Source organism: Grus americana, chromosome 3 (assembly GCF_028858705.1).
Source record: "Grus americana isolate bGruAme1 chromosome 3, bGruAme1.mat, whole genome shotgun sequence".
NCBI classification, from domain to species: Eukaryota; Metazoa; Chordata; class Aves; order Gruiformes; family Gruidae; genus Grus; species Grus americana.
The window spans coordinates 60552573-60578409 of record NC_072854.1 but is presented as its reverse complement, the minus strand read 5'-3'; the positions used below and the strand labels follow the sequence as shown (position 1 = coordinate 60578409).

At 39.5% G+C, this 25837-nt stretch overlaps 1 protein-coding gene across 7 annotated transcripts in view; it reads right to left on the bottom strand.

The window, feature by feature from the left end:
* Positions 1-3413: 3413 nt before the first annotated feature.
* The window catches only part of LAMA2 (laminin subunit alpha 2), a 379531-nt gene continuing 357107 nt past the window's right edge, over positions 3414-25837 (bottom strand). For 5 of the 7 annotated variants that reach the window (XM_054819583.1, XM_054819585.1, XM_054819587.1 and 2 more), the window contains 12 exons: positions 25449-25667; positions 23937-24085; positions 20119-20295; positions 19083-19299; positions 16464-16523; positions 13912-14024; positions 12219-12408; positions 9697-9852; positions 6009-6162; positions 5514-5644; positions 4665-4887; positions 3414-3681 (listed from right to left, as the gene is read on the bottom strand). In XM_054819583.1, the coding sequence (XP_054675558.1) occupies positions 3524-3681; positions 4665-4887; positions 5514-5644; positions 6009-6162; positions 9697-9852; positions 12219-12408; positions 13912-14024; positions 16464-16523; positions 19083-19299; positions 20119-20295; positions 23937-24085; positions 25449-25667 (1947 nt within the window). In that variant the 3' untranslated portion in view covers positions 3414-3523. The remainder of the gene's footprint in view (positions 3682-4664; positions 4888-5513; positions 5645-6008; positions 6163-9696; positions 9853-12218; positions 12409-13911; positions 14025-16463; positions 16524-19082; positions 19300-20118; positions 20296-23936; positions 24086-25448; positions 25668-25837) is intronic. The other 2 variants (XM_054819586.1, XM_054819591.1) reach the window with 2 other exon arrangements.

Here is a 25837-nt window from a genome sequence, read left to right as displayed (position 1 = left end):
CTTTCTGAAGAAAAATATTAAGCCAGCAGAATGTTTTTCCCTTTATAAGCGTCTATAGAGAGCTGAAAGTGTAACTGATAGAAAGAAAAGTAAATTACTCTTCACAAAGAGTCTAAGTTGAAAACTGGTTGTATTTAAAATTGAAAACACAACTCTCTTTCATACGTAGCAGTTTGCCTAAAGCTAAAGAGGGATTTGTCCCATTCAGAGTCAATGTTCATCATAAATACCTAAAAGTGACCTCAGTCAGCAGGGTCAATCTTAAACACAATTTTAAGAACTTGTGGATGTGAAGTTTTTAGTTCAGAAGTTTAGCAGTGAAGAGTATTTAATATGTGTGCAGAAAAAAAAAAAGCAGTAAAAACTTCTGTATGCAAAAAATCTACCAAAATAAGGGTTTAAATACTTGTGTTTGAAGAAGTGTATTAGTTTGCAGTCTTGAATTGGGAAATTACATCACTCTCGGCACAGCCAGCAGTGATGTAATCTCTAGCAGTTTGTATATGGCTCTGAGGCTCACAACCTGCTCTGTTCGGAAAATTTTATCTATGCATGCGTGGTATGGCAAAAGGTAATAGTAGGGAGCTGGGATCATTCCCAGGTGCTCTGCTGAACCTTCCAAGGCAGAAAGCTTTACTAACAGTGCTTGGTGCATCCACTCTGTGATCTACGAAAACACATTAGGCAGGTTTTTCTGTCTCCTTTTAGCTTGGCTATTTGCTGAAGTAGCTGTTGTTTCAGTCTACTGAATTTATTTCCTTTAGCAGAGGACAGCAGCTGGTTGATTCTTTCCACCCGAAAGTTGAAGAAATGTAATAATGTGCATCGTTTCATTGTTTTTGCTCTGTCCCACGCATTCCTGCAAGGCCATGCAAGGGAGAAATAATTCAACAGAGCAAAGAACATAAAGGCCTCTCATTTATTTATTTTTTTCTTTCCATTTCTTTTATGCAGAAACTCCAGTATTTGTTTCTAAGGCAAAGACATCTTTATGTGAAAGACCATCGCTGATGCAGCGCTGAGCAGAGCAGTGGCAATTTCCTGCCTCTGAGGCAGGGCACTGTATTAACTCCTGGCCTTCTAGTCTCCATTGTTTGAATTTCCCTTGTGTCTTCAAGTAAAAAAACAAAACAAAACAAAACAAAAAACAACCCACAAAAAACAGCTTTGCAAGCAAGTTTGGGTTAGAAAAGAATCCAACGTGCTGAATAGAACCGAGAGGCTAGGAAATATGACTCTAACCTAGGTACTGCCTGCGGGTGTAATGGGCCAAGCGGCTCGGCTATTCTGTGTGTTGTGAGAAATTCATGACAATAATATACATCCCTCTGGAGAGAAGTATTGGGCCTTCATTTGTTCATATTTTTCAAGAATTTTGGAAATAATCATATTTGAAGTGTTATGGCCTATTCTTCTTGAGCTACTCAAACTACCCTGCAATATTATAGGGATGAGAATAGGTAAATACATGGGACATAAAAAGAATAAAATAGAAACACGTGAATATTTTACAATGTGTTTGTTAGTCGCACTAGGAGAAGGTGGAAGTTGTAGTGGGACTGTATATGTCCCATAATCGGGCTTTTTCAGAGACAAGTGCATGCTTTACTAATCCTTAGCATTTTGAATGTGTGTAACATTGCACAGCCACTAACTGTTTGTTAACATTAAAGGGCCAGTTGCAAGTAAAAACTAGAATATTTGCTGAAGTCAATTACTTCAGGCCTTCATTGCAGCTAGATGTTTTTCTTCAGGTGTATCTGATGAATGTTAGACTCCCTAAATCCTTAGAGTGGCAATATACATATTTGTTGCCACCTCTTTAATGTAGTGTCCCAGTGTAAAGGTGTTTTTTTCCCACGGCGGTTTAGAGAAACACTGTATGCCAAAGAGGCCTTTTTGTGAAATACCAAGCACTCCTGCAGGAGGGCTCTCTGGCAGCACAAATTTTGCAGATCCCCTATGCACAAATTTTACACCGAGCGTTTTTTTAGCCATGTCAGAAATTCTGAAAAAGTGTATTCACAGCTCGCTGTGGGCAGAAAAAAAATAATTTAAAAACCCCTTTTAATTGCATGGTTGTGCTACCTTACTGCTAGGTTTTTTTTCTGTTGTTTTTCTCTTTTGTGTAGGTAGCTGTTTTTACATTTGTACAGTAGATGCTCTGCACGTCCAAGCACAACCTTTGCAAAAGTGGAGTTTAACAATTTGAAACAATCCATAGAAAAGATAATCCACACTTCAGCGATGATTTCGTAGTCCTCTAAAACATACAAAGTACAGTGGAAAATCACCAGGAGAGTGATCACAGGTGAGAATCTAAGCAGCAATTTTCCTCTCCCTATTTATGTTTAAAGTGCTATCCACAGAGCACTCTAAATTTTATTTAAGGAAGATCTGGGGTGGCTTCTGCATTCAGAATTCCTCACAAAGTGGCAGCATCAAGCAGAAGCTTTTACCTTAAGGATTTCATTAATTAGACGACAGTAGCTGTTAGCGACATGTGCCATGCTAATAATCTCTGGGATTCTCCTGCTTCACCTCCATTCTGCTCCAATGCAGTAGTGTCAGATTTCGTCTTCCTTTAGAAACTTGGCTTGTGAATTTTGCTACGTGTCACTTCAATATCATGTGTAGTAGGAGAGAGGGGCGGTATCAAACTTTATTTATTAAGGATCATTTCAAACCGTATTTCCAGGTAAGTGATAGAACCTGGTTCTACTCCCTCCATTACAGACTACATCTCCCAACATCAAACAACATGACTTCTATTAAAATCCAGTGCTGTTCAAATGATATAGCAGGGACTTTAGATGCAACATATTTTCTTCAATAATTCCAAATAAATGGCACAAGCAGTAACATTTTCCTTCCCTGCACTTGTTTCCATGCCTACAGCATGACAGAAGCCATGTAGACTACATAAAATTTTTAATTTCTCAGTGAAGTTTTCATAGGAAATATTATGGTCAGAAAAGTAAAGTTTTCTAAGAGCTCTTGGGCGTGCTTTAAGCAAGGTAATATGACCGTTGCTAATGAAAGGTAGAGGTGTGCCTGCACACAAGTGCACTGTATTTAGAATGGTAAAGGAATGCAAGTTTACAGATCTACCTCACCGAAAGTATTTAGGGAGCATTTCAGGGAGTTGGACTCCATGATCCTTATGGGTCCCTTCCAACTTGAGATACTCTATGATTCTGAGTTCCGTAGTAAAGGAACACCCCGCATAATATGTGGTCTCACTCATCAGAAGAATGGTGAAACATTTCCATTTCAAGATATAAGGAAAGAGATAGATAAACATTATTGTTCTACTCCCTTAATGGGGGGGGGGGGGGGCAAAGGATTAGTTCTTGCATTCTTGGGAGGTACCTTGAAACAGCCATTTGAAAATACCACAGACACTACTCAAATGCTTGCATAAGACATTTATTATGAATGCAATGTATATAGAGTTTTTCTTTTTTTTACTTTTTAAATCTGAGGTGCTTATATAAATGGACCCATATTGGTTGAATGACAGTTAGTTTGCGGGGCATGACAGCGGTTGAACACCCTTCAGCTCCAGAGCTTTGCTGAAGTTAATCTCTTGAGGTTTACCAGTACCCCTGGTGAGCTTCAGAAATCGAATACATCCTTTAAAACGAGTATTAGTGGTCAGCCCAAACTGGGTCACACCGTCTGAGGGAGGGGAAAAAAAAGGCAAAAAAAATTAGGTAAGTCTGAATCGATACTTAAGTTCTTTGAGGGTCCTGCAGGCGAATAGATGTCCCCAGCAATATATAAATATTTTACTTGCTATATATCTTCTTTATTCAAAAAAAGGACAAACATTATGAGTGAATGTGATAAATGCTTATGTTAGTGGTAACAATCCAGTCTTCTTTCCTTTTCCTGTCCTGGCATGACAGTGGCAGAATCTGAACACATTTAAACTACCACTGTAAACGATATAACTCAGTTATGTGACATAGAGGAAATTAAGGAAAATGGCCAAATGGCAGCTTGCTACCTACAAATGGTGCATGACGCATATATGCTCATCCCGCAGATTTCCAACTTCTCAAGCTATTTATCCACAGAATAACAGAGCAAAAAAAAGGCCAAAATGGATGCTGTTCTCAGCCTCTTAGCAAAGACATTCATCAGAAAGAGATGGTGTCCTCTCACCAATCTGTGCAAGCTGTTGTCCACATTCCTCAGGCTCTCAGGTTTTACAGGCTGATTTACACACACAATGTCCTACCCCCCCAAGCATATATGCATTCTTTAGTTAAATTTAAATTTGCCATTCTTAAATTAAATTTAAATTTGCCAAATGCTTTTACTATTGAAAAACAAAGCTTTCTGTTTAATAACAGCATAATAGTTAAGAGGAAGGCTGTGAGTGCATGGGCAGCAGAAGGCAGAAAGTCTGCCTGCTCCTCTGTGACAGAGCCTACCTTTGAGCCCGGGCAGGGGGATCTGTGAGAGTCCCTGAGTGCAGCAGAACTTCTTGTTCTGAAATGCAGCTGGATGCAGAAACAAGCATCCATGCCAACTGATACAAACTTGGACAGTCTTATCCATCATCTTTTGCACACTAGTCCTAATTACATTAAGACCTTCTCAAGGCAGTGTTGCTAGAGCATAAGTAAAGCATCATTGGTGTGTTAAATGCTCACCAGGATATCCTCCGACAAAGACAGGGTCGTTAGTGTCTGCTGAGGTCGAGGCCCTGTTTGGGCTGTTACCGTCCACCTGTCTGTCATCCACAGTCAGCTCTAAACGGTGTTTGATCTTGTTTGCAAGAACCTTGTGCCACTGCCCGTCACACAAGCTGCCTGGTGCATCGGGCTCATAGATAGCAGAGAATCGGCCTGCACCATTGTCAACGTGAAACATCACCTGAAAAGCATGACATGGAAGTCAGCTAGTTCTCAAAAAAGTTCTACAATTCTTTTTTTTTGTTTGTTTGTTTGTTTGGGGTTTTTCTGTTTATTTAAAGTCAACATGCTCTGACTGTTCAAATTTAATACCAGCCTCTATGTGGATTGCTGTCCCTCTGGGATCTGGGTTATGTCACTGAGATAAACACTAGTGGAAATATGCAAAATTGTTGTGTAGGTTGTCATTTTTCCATTTTTTGTCACAGTTTTGTGGTGTTTCACCCCCAGCACTCCAAGGTCTTTATAGTGATAGATTACTGACAGATTTTCCGGACTATGAAATAAAAGATATACACAAGACACTAGTATTATTAATGGCAAAGCCTTTCCTCAAAACTTTTCATATTCTCACTAATTTAAGTCCTGATGTTGCAGTTTTAGGAAACTCAAGTGTTAACAGAATCTTAAAATATCTTTGTAAAAGTGTAACGTCTTTTGCTGTATGGGAAGTGGCAAGTGCTACATAAAGGAGAGCCCCGATATTGACTGAGACACCTTGAGATTGGTGTAGTGAGCTTGCATTTAAACTACCTATGCTTTCTAAAACCAGTCTCTATAAAGAGCCAAAAATGCTTTGCTACTCACTTTTCCATCTACTAATTCAATGCCAAGCCCATCCATTTTCTGGCTGCTCACTCCTAGGAGAACACCATTCATTCGTGTTGTACGGAATTCAAATTCCACCAGCAGGTCTGTTCCCACTTTGTATGCACCAACTTGGAGAGAAAAGGGGAAGCGTAATAAAATGAAGAAAAGCATTTCATACATTATTCCTAATAATCACACAAAGTGTGTCGCCAGTAATGTAAGATAACTAACTCAGCGTTATTAATGCACTCCATTTCACGTGAAATCATGTAAGTAACTGTTATGGTGGCTCTGCTTAGTGTGAGACCGTGCTAGAAAGTCATAAAGTCTATCCCTAGGCAAGATAACTAAAAATGATCAGCGAGAGTTTCAAGTATTGGTCTCACTTTGCCTCCAGCCAAGAGGAGATCGGTAGCACTGGGCGTTTTTGAGAGCAGCATCTCCTTTTTCTCTGTTCTTTGCCTATCAATCAGCAGAATTGCTGTTCATTACCTGTTTTGGCAAAGCCTGTTCCATCAAAGTATGTGCCTTTCTGCGCAGTTACAAAGCATTTTCCAACATTGAAGCTGGACGTTGGATTATCCAGGTCAACAGGTGATTCTGTCATTTTAAAACTTCTGATGCAGCCATCGATGCTATAGGTGACCTGCAGCCAATATTTCAAACAAAACATGTAACTCTGCAAAGAAGCTGAAGTGCTCAGAAAAAAGGCCTGAAGTATGTCATCAAAAAGCACCTTTCCTCTGTTTCTCTGCTGGATTTATGGAGCTGCATAAAACTTGAATTTTACATGGCTAATCCTTAATATCTGATTGTAATTGGAATCTAATCTCAGCCACACCGAGGATGAATTACATTACTTTTCAGGGATGTCATCTGAGTCACATCTATTTGGCTTAATGGAGGGGACATAAAATAATACACTGCATAATGAAACATAGCAAATTACATCAGCAATGCAGGAATTTAATGGCCTATACTTTACCTTTTTAATTGACTAGGTTATGGCGTTTGTGAGTAGATGAAGATACTGGATATAGTTCTCTGGGCTGCTGGTAATTTTACTAGGGCTTTTTTTTTTTTCCCCTTTTAATCACTTTGCTATGGGCCTAATGTTGCATGGTAAGACAGAACTAATGCAAGTACTCAGCTACTAAAATGAACAAAGCCCTTACGTAAAGGTTGTTGCCCGTACATAGTTCTTCATATAAGAACCATATATAGGTCTGGTGACCACAGTGACAAAGGCCACTGTTGGCCAGAGAGGCAGGTGGGGCAGGGGATGCGCTTGGGTGTACGGAGGCTCCCATGCAGGGTAGCAAACTGCAGCTCCAGTTTGGCTTCTGCGCTGGGAGCACGTCGCTGTGACAAGGAGCGGGTGACGGGCGCACGCTTAAGCTGGTGGTGTAAGCAAGTGAGCTCCTGCCTGGGGCAGGAGTGAGGGGCTGCCCAGGCTACACCCCGGGTTGTCCCGGGGCTCAGCGCTGTGATCAGTGCATCCCTGTGGGACCTCTGAGAGCCACGGGCATCTCCCCGCCCTGATCTGCCCCCAGAGCTCTCCCTCCCTTTTCTCTCTGAGGTGGGCAGCAGCTGCATTTTGGTTCTCAGCTTTAGACAAAGGCTTTGATCTTTGACTTAGAATTAAGAAAATTTATCCCCGATATCAGTGGGAGAGAGGAAAATGATAAACACGTACTTTGAGGAAGAAAAGGAAGACATATTCATAAGCAATGAAGTCGGAAGGAAGAAAATAAAAAAATACAGCATAGAAATCTGTATAAATACAGAAAGGAGAAAGGCATACCTGCAGAGGGAAGCCTTGACTCTGCATACCACTTCCTCTAACAATAGTCTGACTAGTAATTTGAAAGAATTTCCAAAGAATTTCTTTCCTTGTAAATCAAAGCTGGATGTACTGTGGAATATATAGCTTATTACTGCTAAATACACCAGTACAGAGTTTTCATGAGAACTTGAGCAATATCAGTGAATAAATTCAGTTCTGAGCTGATCAATGCTTTCTGTCAGCTTCTTCATAAATAGACCTTTTCCTAATTTCTAAGTGAAATTCATCTCCAGATCAACAAATTTTGTTACCAAAAAAGAAAAACGCCATAAAAGAAAACAAATCTTGCCATCTTCACTGTGAGAATAAATCACAGAAATGCAAGATCTGTAGACAACTCGATAACATTCTCTAACTTTAAAATTTCACTTTCCCTACGGAAAAGCAAATCTGGTTATACTTTAGCATGGTTAACAGGCAATATAACTTCTTTTGCTGAAAGCAGCGTTTTGAGTGCTTAAAATGTGACATCTGCTGGAGCCAAACAAGTAGGTATCAGTCTTCCACACTGAATAGGAAGCCAGCCCACCTACGGTTACGTATTAGATTAGTGTCTAAAAAGGTTTATGTGTGTGTAGCAGAAAGTCCTAACTAAGATAATACATCCTTTCAACTTACTTTGCTTCAGAGCCTTTACATGAAGCCTACAACACAACACTCTATTAATACCTCATGTGGTGTATTTTACCGAGAATGATTGAAAGGCAAGCGCTGCTTTTTACCTTCTGTGAATGACATTTGAAGTCACAGCTTCATTTAAATCCCCAAGCACATAAGACTGTCAGGATCTGACATGACTGTTATTGCCAGACTGAGCCATTTATCTGCATGGGTTCCCTCCATTACTTCTGACAAGGAGCAATAGGTAAGGATTTAGTGTTACTTTTCTCCTTAGATTAGTACTTGTAAATTGCACATGTATTTCAAAGAGCATAATTTGATAGTATTAAGAATTATATTTTGTGGGTAGTTAAGTATTGCTTTTGTTTTTCAGTGCCTCAGATCTGCTAAATCCAAATGCTCGGTAGATTTGCCTCAATTTGGTTTTTCTGCCCAATTTGGTCTTTCTGCACAATCCAGAATTTGTTAAGAAATATGATCTTACAGGTAAGTTTTCCTTATGGAACACAACTCTCGGATTTAGAGTGGTTATTCTTCCCCTTTATTCCCAGTCCATGAGTTATTATAATGACTTTTTTAAGCAGGATCTAGGAATTCCTTTTCTGTATTTATTTTGTCCACCCGAGCCCGTGGACTCTTGCCTGTCTATATACTAGTATTCGCCATTCCATAAACATCTTACTAGAATGGTATTTACTCATGTGAGATTACTTTGAGAGTCTGGTTTGTTTCCTTGCTAGGATCTGTGCTTTTCCTCCTCTCTACCGATTCTGTATAACCACCCAGAATGAGCCCAGATGTAGCTGCTACTGATATTCCAGGTTTTTTTCCACATTGTGCTGTACCATATGCCTAATTTGTTGTTTGCTATAATTAAGTTCACCCAAGTTCTGGCTTCTGCTTTGAAAGATCCCTCTGTGCAGAGCAAAAATAATGCAAGGAAGAGGTTTTCTCTGATGCTGATACTGGCATATCCTGGGGGGTGGGAAGGCAGCAGGAAAGTGAGATGACTGACATGGAGTTGTGCGGTTAGATGCAATGAATGGCCTGGGTGAAGGAGTACGGTGTTCCTAGATAATCCTACAAGGTTTAGGCTAAAATGATATACAGCTCTCTGGGCTCTCTGTTTGCCAAAGTGTCTTCTGTGTCAGCGTGGAAGCTGGACATTCAGATTGGAACAATGATAAATTGAAATGTGCACCTTTGATTTGGAAACAGAAAGAGGACAACAGAGTTTTCATGGCCTTACCTCAAAATACATTCTCTCCCAGCTTAGTAATAACAACACAAAACCGGTTACTACAGTAAGCTACTACTTTGTCCAGGGTAGTTTTGGCTTCTGCTGCTTCTCTTAGGAGATGCTTTCACTGTTTATTGGCAGTTATTGCTAGATGAATTACAGCCAAGAGACAGGGCAAGTAGTACTCATGACCTACACACTAGCTGCACAGTGATCCAAGTGGATACGAGTGTGTGGATCTTTCTACTTTTCCATAACAGTAACTAACTCTGCTGTTTCTAGTTCTTTGCATTAACTGGATTCTGAGTCAGATCTTTGCACTGAAAGAATGTAGTGTACCTCCAGTATGGTCCATTTTATCCATATTCTTGAGCAGTCTGAAGGAAAAGCAAAGCAAAACAAAACTGGGAAGACATTGGTACCAATCAAGACATACTTAAGGAGTGTAAGATAACTTAAACAAACTTGCTTACTGGACCAATTCTTTTAGTTGTGTAGTTAATCGGCAATCCTCCAACATACAGCATTCCTACAACATCCAATATATCGGCTTTCTTGGGGCTAACAGTCCTGTTTGAAACATCATCTACTATAAGGTTTCCTTCTTGCTTTGTCCGAATTACTTTTATCTAAAAAAGACACACAAATGCAATACAATTACAGATAGTTTTCTGATAACTGTTTCCAGATTGTAACTAGCCTTACAGTCCGAAATATATAACAATATGGGAGAAAGTAGTAGGAGTGGTTAGCAGAAGTACTGTGGCAGCAACTGTGGATAATGTTCATGGAACTGAGCTCCTGCGCAAGGTTTTGTGCAAATATATGACTGCCTTTTAATTAGCTCTGGGTCAGGAGGCGTCATGACTATTATTTGTTAGAATTACTGAACGGGCTTGCGGTTCCTCTTAAAAGCTTGTAACTATGACAGACATGCCACAATATTGTTTTTCCTGGAATCAGATAGCAATTTTAAGTACTGGGAACAGTAAATGCTGAATGTTAATGGCACCAGTTGCAAATCTTTATTGCAGCACAGGTTTGCATACAATATTGAGTTTATGATTCCGCTAGTTTGGATGTGCCTCAGACCACAGTTCATGTTAGAGTAAATATAATATCAACTATATTCTGTTGGTATTATGGCTTCAGTTCAGACAAATGGGCTGTGAATTGCATGGAGGAAGCGCAATTGCTGAAGACTTGAGGAAATTCTACCCCAACAACTGCAGGCTGATTTCTTTCCAAAGATTTATACTGAAATCTCTACAAATCAGTATAATAAAAATGATTCTGTATAAGAAAAGGGATAAAATGTAAAATGAGCATGCACATTAGCAGATTTCTCACCAGAGTAGCAGAGAGAGAAATAGCATTTTTCTTTGGCTTTTCTTTAACATGGCTGCTTCTGCTTCAGTGTGGCAGCACATGATGCAACGGGAATGACTGAACACTGACAAAGGGTGGCCTGAAGGCAAGGGACTGAACTTGGTCCCTTATAGACAACTGTAAATTTGAGATGGACAGTTACACCCTGGGCAGAAGGAGGATTTGGTGAGTGAGACAGGAACAGGGAACAGACAGTCTTACAGAGGACCTAAAGAGATAGCAGCGGCACGATGTGGCTTCTGTAGGCCTGATGGACACGTTTCAACCTAAACCATTTCAAATGGATTAAAGGTTGTCACTGAAAAGATTATTTTAAGGAGAGGACTCTGCTTTCTTAAAAACAAAGACTGTGGTGTTTTGTTCAAGAGGTTGCGCTTTTCCTCCTTGAATGGACTTCCTTGTGCTTTTTGGGAACTGTGACTTTGGATTTTGTCTTCATTCTCTCCTACAAAAATGGGATATACGACAAGGGTCCTTCTCGCACAGAGTGCCATGTTGCATGCCCGAAGAGCATAGTCTTGCATTAAGAATATGCTTCAGTTAGTTCTCTTGGAATATAGAGAAAATGGCTAAAAGAGAAAAAAAAATAAAAGTCTTTGTTCTGTATCTATAGAGAGTCTAGCAGAAAGGGGCTCTGGTCTACTGCCTGTGCTCCCAGGCATTATGTAAAACAGATAAATATGACTACAACTTTATTTTTTCCCCTCATTAAATACCTTGGTTTAGAGCATTTGCTATCATCAAAAAGTTCATGAATAAAAATCCAGTGAAAATAAAATTCCTGTGGAACAGAGTGGGAATGGAGCAATAGAGGGACTAAGGATGACTGCAAAAAGGATGTGGTAAGACCAATGCAAGCATAACAGAAAATGCAATTAGATTATTTTCCCATTTGGTGATAGGGATGTGGATGGTGACTTTCCAAATATCTGTCCAAAATGTAATGTTTCTTACAGCACATAACTTGAACACATGGTTACATGTATTCTTATCTTCTGTGTCTTTATTGGTGCCTTCAAATGTCTGTTGTCCTTGGGCCAGTAAATAGTAAACTTCACGGCTGTGGTATTATTCCTTCGTTTACCATCCGAAAGCCACAGGCATTGTGTATAAATGCTTCTTCTCATAAAGTCACAGAAAGGGCTGCCAACTACATCCATGAATATCACGTTTATTCCCTAATGAATTAAATTAATAATGCAGGAGAGATTTACTTAAGTCTTTTTTTTCTTTCTTTGTTCTTAGATTATGGCAGAACAGTGAAATTATTAACAAAGAAACAACTGGCTTTAATGATGTACTCAATCACGATGAGCTGATACTCACCTGAGCCCTATTAGGGAAGATGGAACATTTTCTGCAGTTCCTTACCATACATAGGACATATTCTAAATATGTCCAGAAATACGTCCAGCACTAACATTTTGTTAGTAGAGTATGTACCATGTACTCAGCAGTGCATCTGAAAGTACAAATATTGCAGACTACAGAAATGCCTAGTTGTAAAGTTTAGCTTGTATAGACTACATTTTGCAAATATCTTAAGGCAAAACAAAGCTCTCTCTTAGCATTCCAAAGAAAAATTGAGTGTTAGTGAGTATTATACCTTGTGCCACTGGCCATCATTTATTTTGCTGGAAATCATTGTGTTGGTGTCTCCACTCCCCAGATCATAACTGAAGTAAGGCAGTCCGTTCTTTATCTGAACTGTAGCAAAATCAGCATGGTTGATGCGGGCCATATAAAACAGCAAGCCAGAATCAGCTGTCGTTCGGACTTCAAATTCAATTGTAAGTCTGAAAATCAAACAAACAGGAAAACAGAAACAAAGGAAAAGATATTCAGAGTCAGACAGCAGACAACTTTATCTGCTTTACCTTTCTGTGTTCCTCTAATAAAACTTTACATTTATTGGCCCATTTTACTTGTCCATCAGGGTTTAGGAAAAATCATTTGGTTATACGTGAATTGCATTTCACACATATCTGATCCCTGACATGGGAGCATTCATTAGTCCCTTTGCTGTGGAAATACAAAAGTGCAGCCTTGGCATAGAATTTCAAGATACACTTCTCAGCTGCAGCTGTAGTTGCTAGAAAATCCCAGCGCTTATAAAATTCCAGCGGCGTTGCCCGTCATCCGCACACATGATGCTCACAAAGAGGAGGGAGCTGAAGTAACAGCTGGCAAATGTTGAGTTTCTAATGAGTTGTATTGCCTGAAGACAGGTTGCAAAACTTTTACAGATGCAGAAAGAGTTTACAATCAGGATATAAAACACTTATTCTGAAAATGGGTTGTGTCTGAGGAGGTCTGATGACCCCTTGGACTGAACAGTAATGCCAAAAACCTCCCCTACAGCAAAGAACCTGGGAAGAAATGATTTAGATTGTCTACACGCTAAGGTTGTACTGGCAGCACATCAGTAACGTAGCCCAAGCTGAGCTGCAAAGTCAATATCTGAAAGTAGTTGATAATATAAACGTGAAAAATCATTGCATGAAAACGATCAGGCCTGGATTCTTATTTGGAAAGAAGACAGGCAAGGACTGTAAGATTACATATTTCTTTTAGTTATTTTCCTAGTTTTCTAAAATCAGCATATGTGAAAATACAGTACAGCATCTTTATAGGCAAAAATAAGTGTGAGACTGATGGACTTGTAAACTATAATGCAGCAAAAATGCTCAGTGGTGTGACATGACACATTTGTTAATGACCATGTGCCGTCACAGCAAAAGTGAACAATTAACAAGTTTTAGCTTCACAAATCCATTGAAAACAGCTGTATTTTTATAAGTAGCTCTTGGAATTCTTTTGCATATCAATGTGTATACATATATATTGTTATACTTTGGTATACATTTTTTGTCTGTTTACTCTGCAAGCTTGATCTTAACTATCGGAAGAAAGGGAAAACAAGGTTTGCCTATTACAAGAAATTATCAAGTTAATGAACCAAGAAACTTTCAAAAAAGCAACCTATGAACTCAGTTGCACGACCTGGTTCCATTCTTCTGTTTGCTTTTCTGCAAATCAGCCTGGGGTCTGTATGTGCCCAAACATTTAAAAACAAAGAGGTTAACTGTTTTTGTGAGAGCTACTTAGGTGGGCACTTCATTGCCTAGATTTCATGCTTTAATGCTTTTTATATTTGCATAATGAAATGAATTAGCCATGGGATGTGATCTTTTTCAGAGCATGCCCATAATTTTGGGAGATGCTTTTAAGAGTATTAGGAGGGGCATTTTATTTTGACATTATTACATCACAACTCATCGCTGAAGTAAACAGTATACCTGTTTTTCACTTTGGTGTCATCAAATGCAACCGCAATGTGGCTGTTCCTTGAAAGACCAAATTGCTTGCCACCTTCCAAAATAGCTGGTTCAGTGTCAGCAGCACAGGAATCCTGCAAAATATACAGCGCTCATACAAACTTCATATTTTGTGTCTATCTCTGCTGTGCACATGCTGGAAGTCTTCCAACTGCTCAGGAGTCAGAATATTCCACCTAGTCTAGACACTGGCCCTCCAGTTTTCCAGCGTGTTGATGCCTCATCACACCAGCTGAAGTTATAAACCAGTATGACAGGAACTTGGTGTAAAAGCAGAGCTCATTAAGCTGGCTGTAAAAGCAAATAAAAGTAATATATGAACATTGCTGCTTTCATGCCGCCAGTGGACATTTACAAGATTCTTAAGTGCTTTCCAGGCAGCTCAGTGTACTCTTAGCTCACATAACTGAGTTTTACACAGTAGGCTGCCCTCTTACAGAAATGAAGCAAGACTTACATTTTTTAAGGGATACTTTGCTGTCGACTTGAAATCTAGTCACCTTAAAATTAATGAGTTAAAAGTAGTTTCAGATCCTGCACCTGCCAAAGATTCCCCCCCTTTAACTTCTTTATATTGTTTTATAATTGTATTCTTTGTTTAGTGTGCTGCTGTTTCCCCTGGTGCTGTTGAAAGGCCCCCCCAACAATAAGGGAAGCCGAATAACTGATGGGTAGAAGTAACAACTGTTAAACTCCCTGAGCTGTCTAATGCAGACACATTACCCAGGGGGTAAAGAAAGAAACCCCTCCCTGTCTGTTCCGCTGCTATTAATCTTAAAGTGGTGCAACAATGGAAGGTAAAATATCTTCTGCCCAGTATAATTTTCTCTTTTTAATTTCACCAGGTCTTTTAATCTCTGGCCCTAAAGCTCTTGTATAGGGGTGCCTGGGGCAATGAGAGACCATGGTAATTACCAGCTCCTACTCATGTCTAGCTTTTGCCTCCCACTGAGAGTATTGTGAAGAAACTACTGAAAGGATCTAACGCAACACAATATCAGGACAATACCGCTGGGAAAAAAACAAACTTTGATAGCTGCGAGCTCTGTTTTTCAGCACTGTGGCTGATATCATGTTGGATTGGCGACAGTCTCTTATTTGAGCCCTGACTCAGCAGGGACCCGCAAAGCACAAGGTGCGGTGCTCTGCTGACAAAGAGCCCTTTCTGTGAAACATTTTGAAAATGTCATGGGTGACTCATCAGGCACTGAGATTTCAGCCGCAAAGAGGAAATCTCTTTCCCCTCTCTCAGTTTTTCAGTAGTGTTATATTTTTTGCTTTCACACATCACAAAAAAATCTTCACAACAGTACAGAGCACTTCTAAAAATTAGTTTTCCACAATGAATCCTCTGGTTTGAATATGACAGAGTAGAACACCATGCATTATCACAAGTACACATCAATGTGCAATGGAGGGAAAAAGTGAGGGAAAAACTCAACAGGACCAGAGTTATGAATGTGTGATAGCAGTCTTCCAGTGGTCATCAAACAGAAAGAAAAAATTGTATTCCCCTAATGCTGGGTAAAGTTTCTAATTGTTTAAAGCCTTACAGGTTTATCTAGAAGCTTAATAACTATGTTAATAATACTACTGTGTATATAATACTTTCAATAGCATTTGGGCTTGCTAAAATTTGAAGATAGGGACTAACTACAGTACTAGAGCAACAGGAAGGAATTGGAAAATACACTAACACAGACGTTCCTGTGGCACACTTTTACATATTACATGGTAAAAGGATATATTCTGACAGTAAACTGAATCCTAGGCTGGTTTGTGTTAGTAAAGGGTCTGGCCCTGACACTTTAGGTGCTCCCCAGCATCAGCAAACTCTGCCATTTTTCTTCATCCCAGCAGGAGGACTGTAAGGAAGGGCAGGGAGTGGGGAGAATACCAAACACACCGCGATGGTTAGGATCATAGCAAGCATACACCAATTATTTACTGATAAATAGTGATCGATAATAGTGAACATTAATTAGGTTGATGTAGAAATGTCAGTAAAAGGAAAAAGTCAAGAGGGCACACTTCAAAAACGTCCATGTTTTATTCACAAGCCTGTCTCTGCTTTCACTTTATCTCAGGACAGCCAACTTTACAGCCTTCACAAGACTGTGAACTAAGCATGGATCATCAGCCTGTATTAAAATATCCCAGCTTTGATTTTTCAGTAATGGCCTTAAGGTGTCCTGGGTTTAAACCTGGCTGTTTAATAATCTCCCATATTACTTGAGAGCCTCAAGACTGAACGCTGCTGCTGCACTTCAGTCTTGTCAGATGTCAGGGACTTGACTGGTAAGTCAAGAAGCTAGATATGTATCACAGTGGAAATGAAGAACAGAAAAGCCCACTGGTGGACTGTCACACATTCTCTACAAACAGTGCTGTATTAGCAATTACAAAGAAAGTAGTTAGGGGGAAAAGGGAGCACCACTGAAGCAATCCCCACAGCTCATTGAATAGTGTTAATAAAACAATGAAGTAATGCACGGAGAAATGGTGGAAGATACCGTCATGGAGTCAAATGCAGAGGAAATGCTGGCGCTCTTCATTTCTGTGGCAAGCGAATCCTGAGCAGCAGGGAATGACAGGAGGCAGAAGCAGCAGTTACCCAATGTTGAGAAACATTTTGGTAGCAAGCAGCAGCAGCAAACTGGTGACCAGTGTATTTCCCAACTGTCCTACTTCTAGATCTCATCTTGTCTTGCCTTTAGTAGTGGGTAGATTTTCTTTCATTTGGGAGTAAACTCCCCCTCCCCTTTCACATGTAAATGGATAACAGAGTAAAAAAAGATCCTAAAAGGACTTAAGTAGAACAGATGATACCTTATTTAAGCCTACCATGTGGCAATAATTTTTTCTGCTGTGTGTTTTCTATATACAGTCCTTCTACACTGAGCTTCTGTATAGCTAACTGTCATATGAGTGCTACCTCATTATTAAACTGTAGTTACTTATTTTTGGCAACATTCCCCAGAAAAATACTTTGGAGAACTTACTTAGAGGAACATAAAAACTATCCAAAAGCTTGTCTTATTTAAAATGCTTTCAAGTCTTCAGAATACTAAAATGGTTTCATTTTTTTCCAAGGGAAAAAGTGGAGTAATGGTGTTTTATTTAGATTTTTATTTTGAACTCTCATTTCAAGTTATCACAGCTCTAGATATGTAATATAAAAAACTTACCTAGTTACAATGGGATTAGTTTTTGATATTAATGAGTAGATCTATTCCTCTCAATTTTGCTATTTAAAAGAGTGCTTAGAGTCTTAGAAAGTGTGCACTTGCTTTCTCATGTGCTTCTGTGTTTTTAAATTTTGTTTATAATGCTTGATCAAGGGTTAATATGACTGCACTGTTTCACAACACTGAGCATTAAACTGGATAACCCTTTTTACCCTGTTGTTGCCTGGTTCATTGTCTTTCTATGGTAGCCTTGCTATACCGCAAATTTGCTTACTTTCAACTGCAAACAGAAAGATGGATCGGAGCCCTTGTGTTACAACTACTCCACCTTGTGGGAATGAATCAAAAATGCTGCCCTAGAGCATTAAAAGGCCAATACATACAACTCTGGGGCTCGGGAATGGGTAATAACTAAGATGGAGCTTGCCTATCTTGATCCCCAGGCTTCCATTTCCAGGTACACAAATGGCTGCATGTGCTGTGGAGACTTCAGTAGCCCCTGACAAGTCCTTCGAGATAAAGCTGTGCCATATGTACCCGGCCACTGAAGGTGGCCATGAACCTCAAATACAAAATTAACCTTAATGACTCAGGGATATTGGCCTAATTTTTGTACCCTTTTTTTGTAGAAAAACATTGTTAGAAATCCTGCCTATGTCCAAGGAAAACCAGATATGAATTCTGAAAACGAGTCAGGCAACAAGGACTGTTTGTCTCTAACTGACAGACTTACAGCCAACTGACTGACTGAAAATCACAACTCTTTTTTTTTTTTTTTTTTTTTTTTGGTGGTCTTCATGCAATTAATTGATAATCTTAATCTCTGGGTCACACAGAAAAATCCAATACAAACAAACTCAGTGTTCTGTAATGTAGTGTCAGTGAGAAGGTGTGAAATGGGAATGAAGATTAAACCTGACCCAGCGTGGGAGTGCCTCCCCAAATGGTTAAAAGATCTTACAAATCCAATCTAGGAGAAACTGTCAAAATTACTGACTCTTTTGTATTCGATATATAAAAAGGGAAGTTAAATATTCCAGTTGTTAACTTCTCAAAACTGTCTTATTATGGTAGTGTAAATTATGGTAGTGTAAATAGGCTCCTAATTGGGAAACATGCAGTCTTTTCACACTGTTTGGGAACCTCACCCATGCGTAACTATATCCTGCATAAACCTGTGGGTTGTATGCTGGTGTAATAAAATGCAAAGGATTTCCCCCCTGCCCCCCCCCAGGAATATCTTCCAGTGGTTATATTATTCAGTTTAATATTCAGGTATCTAAATGTATCTTTTCTGGACAATAAAATGTTGCATCAACCTGTAAAACTGCTATACTTGAGACAGAATTTTCTTCTCAAATTTTGTTGTATAAGACTGCTTGCCGCTATCTAGCTGTTTAAGATTTCTGGCAACAACATTTGAGCTCAATTCAGCAGTGACTGGGCTTTCAGTTCTTAAGTTGGTAAGTCTCCTGACTGAAGTTATAAAACAGCAGTGGGGGAATTGCCATATCAAACAGACCTCTCCGGTTTACCTGTTTCTTCATTCTGTCACTGACATGGCTGTTAACATGTGCTTCAGAGAACAGCACAAGAAATATCATAATGACATGGATTACCCATAGGAAAATTTCCCTTCCAGCCCTGATCAGATATTGCCTGGCTTATATCCTGAAGTGCAAGGGTTTGGGGCTAAGCACGCAAGCCAAAGGGAATTCTACTGCTATATCATTCTTTAAATTATTGTTGTGATAATCCAAGCAAATGTCATCAACCAGTTTTCCATTATCCATGGGTTTTACTCACCTGCAACAAGGTGTTCCCTTTACAATACCATGCTGAATTGTTACTATTTTTGTGGGAAATTACTTGGTGGCTAGCTTTTCAGTTTTCCCTGGGAAGAGAAATTTCAAACTTTACCTGAATGAAGTGATCTACACTTACAAGTGCTGAAGATAGAGATGGTGTTGGAGGAGGAGGGGAAGCGGGAGTTGTCCTTGGTCTTTCTTTCTCCCCGTTAGTGTCTGGTTCAGGTTGGATCAGAACTGTTGGGTGGACTGGTTTATCTTCATCCTCAGGTGGCCTAACCTCTGGTTCTAGAGAGGGACATCGGCCAATATCTGCATTTTCAAAGGACACCGGTTGAGCAAAGTCCATGGGGCTGAGAACACACAAAGAAATTGATGTCTGTTATTAGTTTTTCTGTCTTTTTACCACCCATTTATAAAGAATAGCTATATGCTGCAGTGTGATTCCACTTCACAGGACACAAGAGCCAGGATTCATCCCATCTGTTTTAGGTACAGAAGAGGGACACTTAAATTAGAGGTGATAGTCACCATTTGCTTTCTTTCCTACAGTCAGTGCAGAGAGACAGGCATCCACTTTGGCAAGCTGTACCAGCCTAGGTAGGCTGAATCACATTGCAGAGAAGTCCTTCTCTCTGATGTACACTGATGGAGTGTGAGGTCATGAGATTCTAATTTAGGTACTTCGGTTATGCAAAAAAAAGATTTAGATGGGAACTTTCCATAGAGGTTTTATTTTATTCACCGTTCCCTTTCTTTTTACTTAAATGTTCCTTCTAGATTATCACAGTATGCACTTTCCAAAGCAAATTAATCCCCATGGTGGTTCTCAGAATTTGTATACTCTTGGAGATCAACCTTACTTAAAATAAAGTGTTATAGTACACCATAAATACCTATCACTGAGGCAAGTCTTACTGCAGCTTTACTGTTGCATTTCTCTGATTTTATGGATAGACAGGTGTTGGCTTGTCTGTAAAGCAGTTCATTAATTGCATAGCCTATGGAGCGTATACTGTAGACAAAAAAAGGAAGGCCATATTAAGGAAACAGATCATATTCTAGGATTTGCTGTTATTATGATACCTTGCAACAATTACGTATATTTTGGCAGCCAAGGTAGTTAACCAGACTTCATTAACCAGACATTTGTTGGCATCAGTAAGACTTACGTGGTATTAATGACAAGATTCCATATGCAGCCCTCAAATGGTGGTATGTTTCTGAGTGGTGCAGTCTGAAACGGAGAAGAAGTACCCCCCACAAAAAGCTTCTTAACAGAGATGGGTTGGTCTGTTGGCAATCTCTGAGTCTGACCTTTGTCTTCATCTACTTGAACAGTGAACATCCTGTGAAAAAGATTTGAAAGCAAAGAAATAGATATTTTACTCTGGTTATTGCTTGTGTTGAAATCACCATTTTGCAGGCCCCATTTACTCCTACACCAGCTATAACACTGAGCAACCCAAATTATGTAATTAGCAGCTCACATTAAATGCTATTAACCACTAAAAGGTTTTCAGCTACTACTATGCTTCCTTGGTAGTTTTCTGACAGAGCCTGGCAAAGCCGTGCTGCTGAGAGGCGGTAATATCAGTCACCAGTTGAATAGGAAGAAGTGGTTTGCAGTGTGGCAACACTGACCTGGTTAAGAGCCCGGCCTGCTGTTCTGTGATGGTAGGTGTAATCACCCAGTGCCCAGCGGGATGGGAATGCCATGGGGTCACATTTTGTTTGGGCTCCCTATTTCCTGGTTTGTACAAGTGATTATCTTCTTGCTGGGGGACAAATGCTGCTACAGACTGCTCTGATTGCAGAATCAATCACAGATACGTACTGTACGCCTTTTAAAAGATCTGGTTGGCTTTTCTTGTGGGAGATGGTAGAGTAGGAGAACTACTGATTGTTCACCGTGTACTGATACAAGTGCTACAAGTCTCTCTCATGGATAATGCATATGCTGCAAGTTAAAGACAAAGCAGTCCCGTGGAAGATACTGTTAAGATTGTAGAGAGGAAGGTAGAAGCCTCCGAAGCACAGCACGGCTGGCTGATCAAGCCAAGTCAAGAAATGGAAAAAAGAGCAATGAGGAAAGGAGTAAATATGAAGGGCATTATTCTGGTAAAAGCAAGAATTCAAATGTGAGGAAAAAAACTGAATGCTCTAGCCTGCCAAAGCTGCTGGCATGCAAATGTTGCAGGTTTGTACCACATTTACAAGGAAACATGGTAAAGGGGACAGAAATTTGGATTCGATGATCTTAAAGGTCTTTTCCAACCAAAAAGACTCTATGAAAGTGAAAAACTAGTTTGCCAAGCCATACATTGTGTATACTGAGAAGGAAGTGTTAATGATAGGGCTGTGGAATTGAGAGACAGTGGATTATTTTAAGGGATAACATATAATAAGGCATAGCAACAAGAGTAAAGAATTTAATTGTTGTCTTTGGGACAATGTACCATTAAAGAAACACAGAAAATCTCCAACTTCTGAACAAATCCAGCTCAAGGTGAGCTGAGTTGCAAAGGATGGATAAGAACTTCAGTATTTTTGAAGGTGAATGTAGAATGCTAGTTGGCATAATTTCTTTATGTTTTTAGACTATATTTCATAGAATTTAGCTAGGAGAGAATCAGGACCACCAAAAAAAAAAAAAAAAAAAAGCTCTGTGTCTCTGTAAATTTTGATATGATTTATGAAATGCAGTTTTTATTTCAAATATGTTACTGTCATGCAAAACTAAACATCATGACCTAACTATTCAAGCATCTTTGACTACAATTAGTTATCTAAATCCAGGTTTGGTATCTGTAAGTAAATAGCTTGATTTTTCAGAATTACTGAGCATCCTTACAACATATCAGAAATAATCAGTTTCTGGCAAATAGCCTTACTTTTTTCAACTGCAAAATTATGCTGAACTCCAATATTCTTTCTTACCAATAAGTACAAACGCTAGCAAATGAATATTGAAAATATTTATTGAAAAGAGGCTATTTCCTCATAGTTTTGGATGGATGTATTTGGTCTAGAAAGCTGTAGAGCAAGAAAGTGATTCGTTTTTCAAAGGGTTGGAGGAAGCAGGTATTAAAAGATTTATCTTTTGGGACAATCTCTAGGATTTCCCTCAGACCCTTCAGCAGTGGAAACAGAAGAGAGAGATTTCTCTGGGGGCAGTTCAGAGCAACAGACCAATTTAGGTTCTCCGAAGTGTCCCAGAGAGGACACTTCCCTCCACTGCCCTCAGAGGAACTGTAGGGAAATCAGACTGTCAAGACTCAAGTTACCCTTTGTGCTGCTGCATGGTAGCCATGGCTACTGATTGTCAATATTTTCATCAGCACGCAGTATTTCATCTTATCTTTAGCCATGACCATAGTAAACATTTTTGCTCCAAGCAGAACCATACAGTGATGTGCATTAGTCTTCAACAGTATCCTATAATTACCTTGGAAGAGAAAGCAAATACTTCATAATTATACGGACAACTATCTGAGGAGTTTTCAAAGGATGTTCCAAATATTTAATCAAATAAAGCTCAAGTTCGTGATGAGCAGAGGAAGTGTTAACCTTAATTTATATCTTTTCACATCCATTTCAGGTTACAGAAACTGCAGAGTTCAGACAATTTGTTTTGTAACAGAACTACTTTGAAAACACAGAGGTTTCATCTGAAAAAGCATCATCACTGTATGGCATTGTACAGCAGTTGTGTCTTGATGTACTCTCACAGGTCAAGCTACTGCACTTGTTATAGCACTGCATATAAGAACTTTGTTGCTTAGAGCTTCTTATTATCATCTGCATATTTGTGTTCTGTCACAGTGACACAAAATGTTTTGCAAAATGCAGTCATCCATTTCCAAAATAACTTTTTCTCCCAAAGAATTTGCGGTTTTACCTTGAACTAGTCATTGAAGTGGGGGAGAGATAGTGTCAGAAGGCATTATTACAAGATTTTTTTAATGATACAATAGAAATTCAGTCAGAAATTTATACTGACAAAGGACAAAGCAAAGCAAAACAGATTATAGAGAGGACAGAAGGGCACCTTGGGCCTAGACAGACAGGTATTGTTGCTCAAGAAGGCTGCAGCGTTGTGGGGGTAAGAGGGTGAAGCCTAGGGTTCGGTGTGCTTGGATAAGCACATTTTGTAACATGCTGGATGTCACATCTTTCTGATTTTTTTTTTTAAACAATGCAGAACAATATTGCGCATAGTGCACTAATCCAGTGAATGTCTGTACAGCATGTACACATTTCTATGTCCAAATGTCCACAACAAGGACTCTTCCAGGCCATAAATAATACTGACCACCTGAGTCCTACACACTACAGTAGTGCAGTTTCTAATCACTTTCTGAATTGTGAAGTGTAGTTAGCACTTTTTACCGTGTCTGAGAAAGGGCAAAGGAATTTAAGTGAAATTCTGTTTAAAACAACATTGTCTGAAAAGGTCTGCAATGGCTTTCCAGCAATAAGCATGACTGCCATTTATCTGGGACTGTGTGTCTTCACTGTTTTACCATACTTACCTGGGCACCACCGTAACCCCTCGTGTATGCACTAGCACATGGCATCTCAAAAAGGCTACAGGCTGCTGCGCTGTTGCTGTTTACATACTCTGAAAACGGTCTTTTTCTACGTGTCTTGAAGAGGTGATTTACTGCACCACAGCAGTATTTCTCATCCACAGATTCAATTAATAAAATATATTTGCCAAGTACCAGAAGGTTAAAGATGCCAACTCAGACAAATGCAGGTCTCTGGAGAACCAGGCTGACAGCCTATGACAGCATCTAAACCCAGCTCTGCAGAATAATGAGCACTGTCAGAAATGGCCTTCTAAAAACTTTTGGATAAGGAAGGAATTATGTGAAATTCTTTGTCTCAGCAGAAGCATTTGCATGGATTGCTAATGACATCGATATGTTCACTTTGTTGAATTAGCTGTGCTGTGTGGTCTGTAGCACTTCACGGTATTTGTTACCCTTTGGCTCTTTCTATCCGGATGGAGTGCGCTCTGCCGTCGTGAAACTCGCCAGCTTCTGGTTTGATGGTGATTCTGTGGGGATCCCGTACCCCAGTGGAGATATGCACTTCTAGGCGACCTCTGTTCAGGAACACTGCATAGTAGGCCTGCAATGTATGTGTTGGTATGAGAAAGTAAGTTACACTGGGAAAGGAATTATTTCACATAATTTTACATTAGTGTGTATGTTTTATTTTCTTTGCTTACCATGGTAAAAATACTGTAATCTAACTTCTGCTACTGCTATATTCAGACTCTCTTGTATTTTTATAATGAGGAATAGGTAAAACGAGGTCATGCTGGAAAGTCTCATCAAAAGATTTGACTCTCTGCATACTTATTTGCAGGGAAGGATGGAGACTTCTAACCTACAATTCTTCTGATTTTTGCTGTTACAAGGATTGGCCTGAAACCCAACAAGCCCTGGATAGCATTGATCTCCTCAGCATGAGTTCTGCGTTTGGAGGGCTGGCAAATCACGCTAGTAGTTACTCTAGCAACCAATATCATGTTGTAGCGGATTTCAGGATCTAACCTCCAGTTACCATAGCAATGAGTGTCACGCTCACTTCTGTGACCTGAAGAGCTGGGTAATGATAAAGGAGCCCCTACCCTGCAGTTAATGTCATGCGAGTGAACCACTATAATGTGCTGTCCCTGGAGTGTGCTCCTCCAGGTCACTGAGAATTCTCTTCCAAAACAGGCAGGAACCAGAATAATGAAATATCACTTCCCGGAAGTCCTGAACAAGGAAAGCACTAAAATATTCTGGTTACCTCTGTTGCAGTATGTCTGTTGGGGAGGTTTTTAATTAAGATTTGAGTAATTTCTAACAGCAATCACACTTTTATCAGTTAGTCACCTAGACTGTTGTAGGTACTTTCTCTGAACAGATTGACTCTCCTCTTCTCCAGAAAGGATTTATACTGCAGATTTGTATTTTATGGGAGAAGAGACGTTGGAGCACTCTTAAACCTCATAACCCACAGCAATGATCTCAAACAAGGGGCTTATCTGGTACTGCTTTTAGCAGCTTTTTTTTTTTTTTAGGTCTCAGGGGCAACAGAATGATCCTCATTTACGTCTATATTAACAGAAATGAGAGATGTTTCCAAGCATTAATAGTGCATAAGTAGTGAATGAGAGACAAACAGTATTCTTGAATACTTAGGTTTGATTTAAAAAACAACATGGGAGCTTCTATATGATAGAAAAACAAATCCGTTGTTGTTTAGCAAGAAGCAATAGATGCCTTACTGTAAATCTTTAAGAGAAACAGTTACTCCAATGCAAAAAAATAAATTCTGAGCCTCCATCAGATTCTCCATCAGATAAAGGATAACATTAGAAATAATTTATTCCCAATTTTAACTTAAGCAGAAACATCTGACAGTGTCTTGAAAAAAAACCAAGTGGAAGTAGTTCAGTAAAACTGTGGTTTTTCTTTATCTTTAGCTAGGTTCCTCGCACCTGCCCTGTCTGCCTGCGCTTTCTCTTCAGAGGGGCAGCTTTCCTTCCAGTGTACCCGCGTTTTCTCCTGGGGGGAACAACTGTGCCACTTGTGCCAAACAAGATGATCCCGGACTCATTCTTGGTGCTGAAGGAGAGGTTGATTTCTGTGCCCACGTCAAAGGAGACGGGCTGCAGTTCCACAAAACCTGGCTTGGGGAAGCTAACCGTGTAAATGTTCTGTAGGAAGCAGAAGACAGGAAAGTGCATTAATAGGATTAAAAGCAAGACTATGAACATGCAGAAAGATTTCTTAACTAAAATAATAAACTATGTAAATATAACTAGTGTGAAGAGGTGGAAAGTAATAATAAACACCAAGCAATTTACTTCTCAAAGTGTTGTGCAAA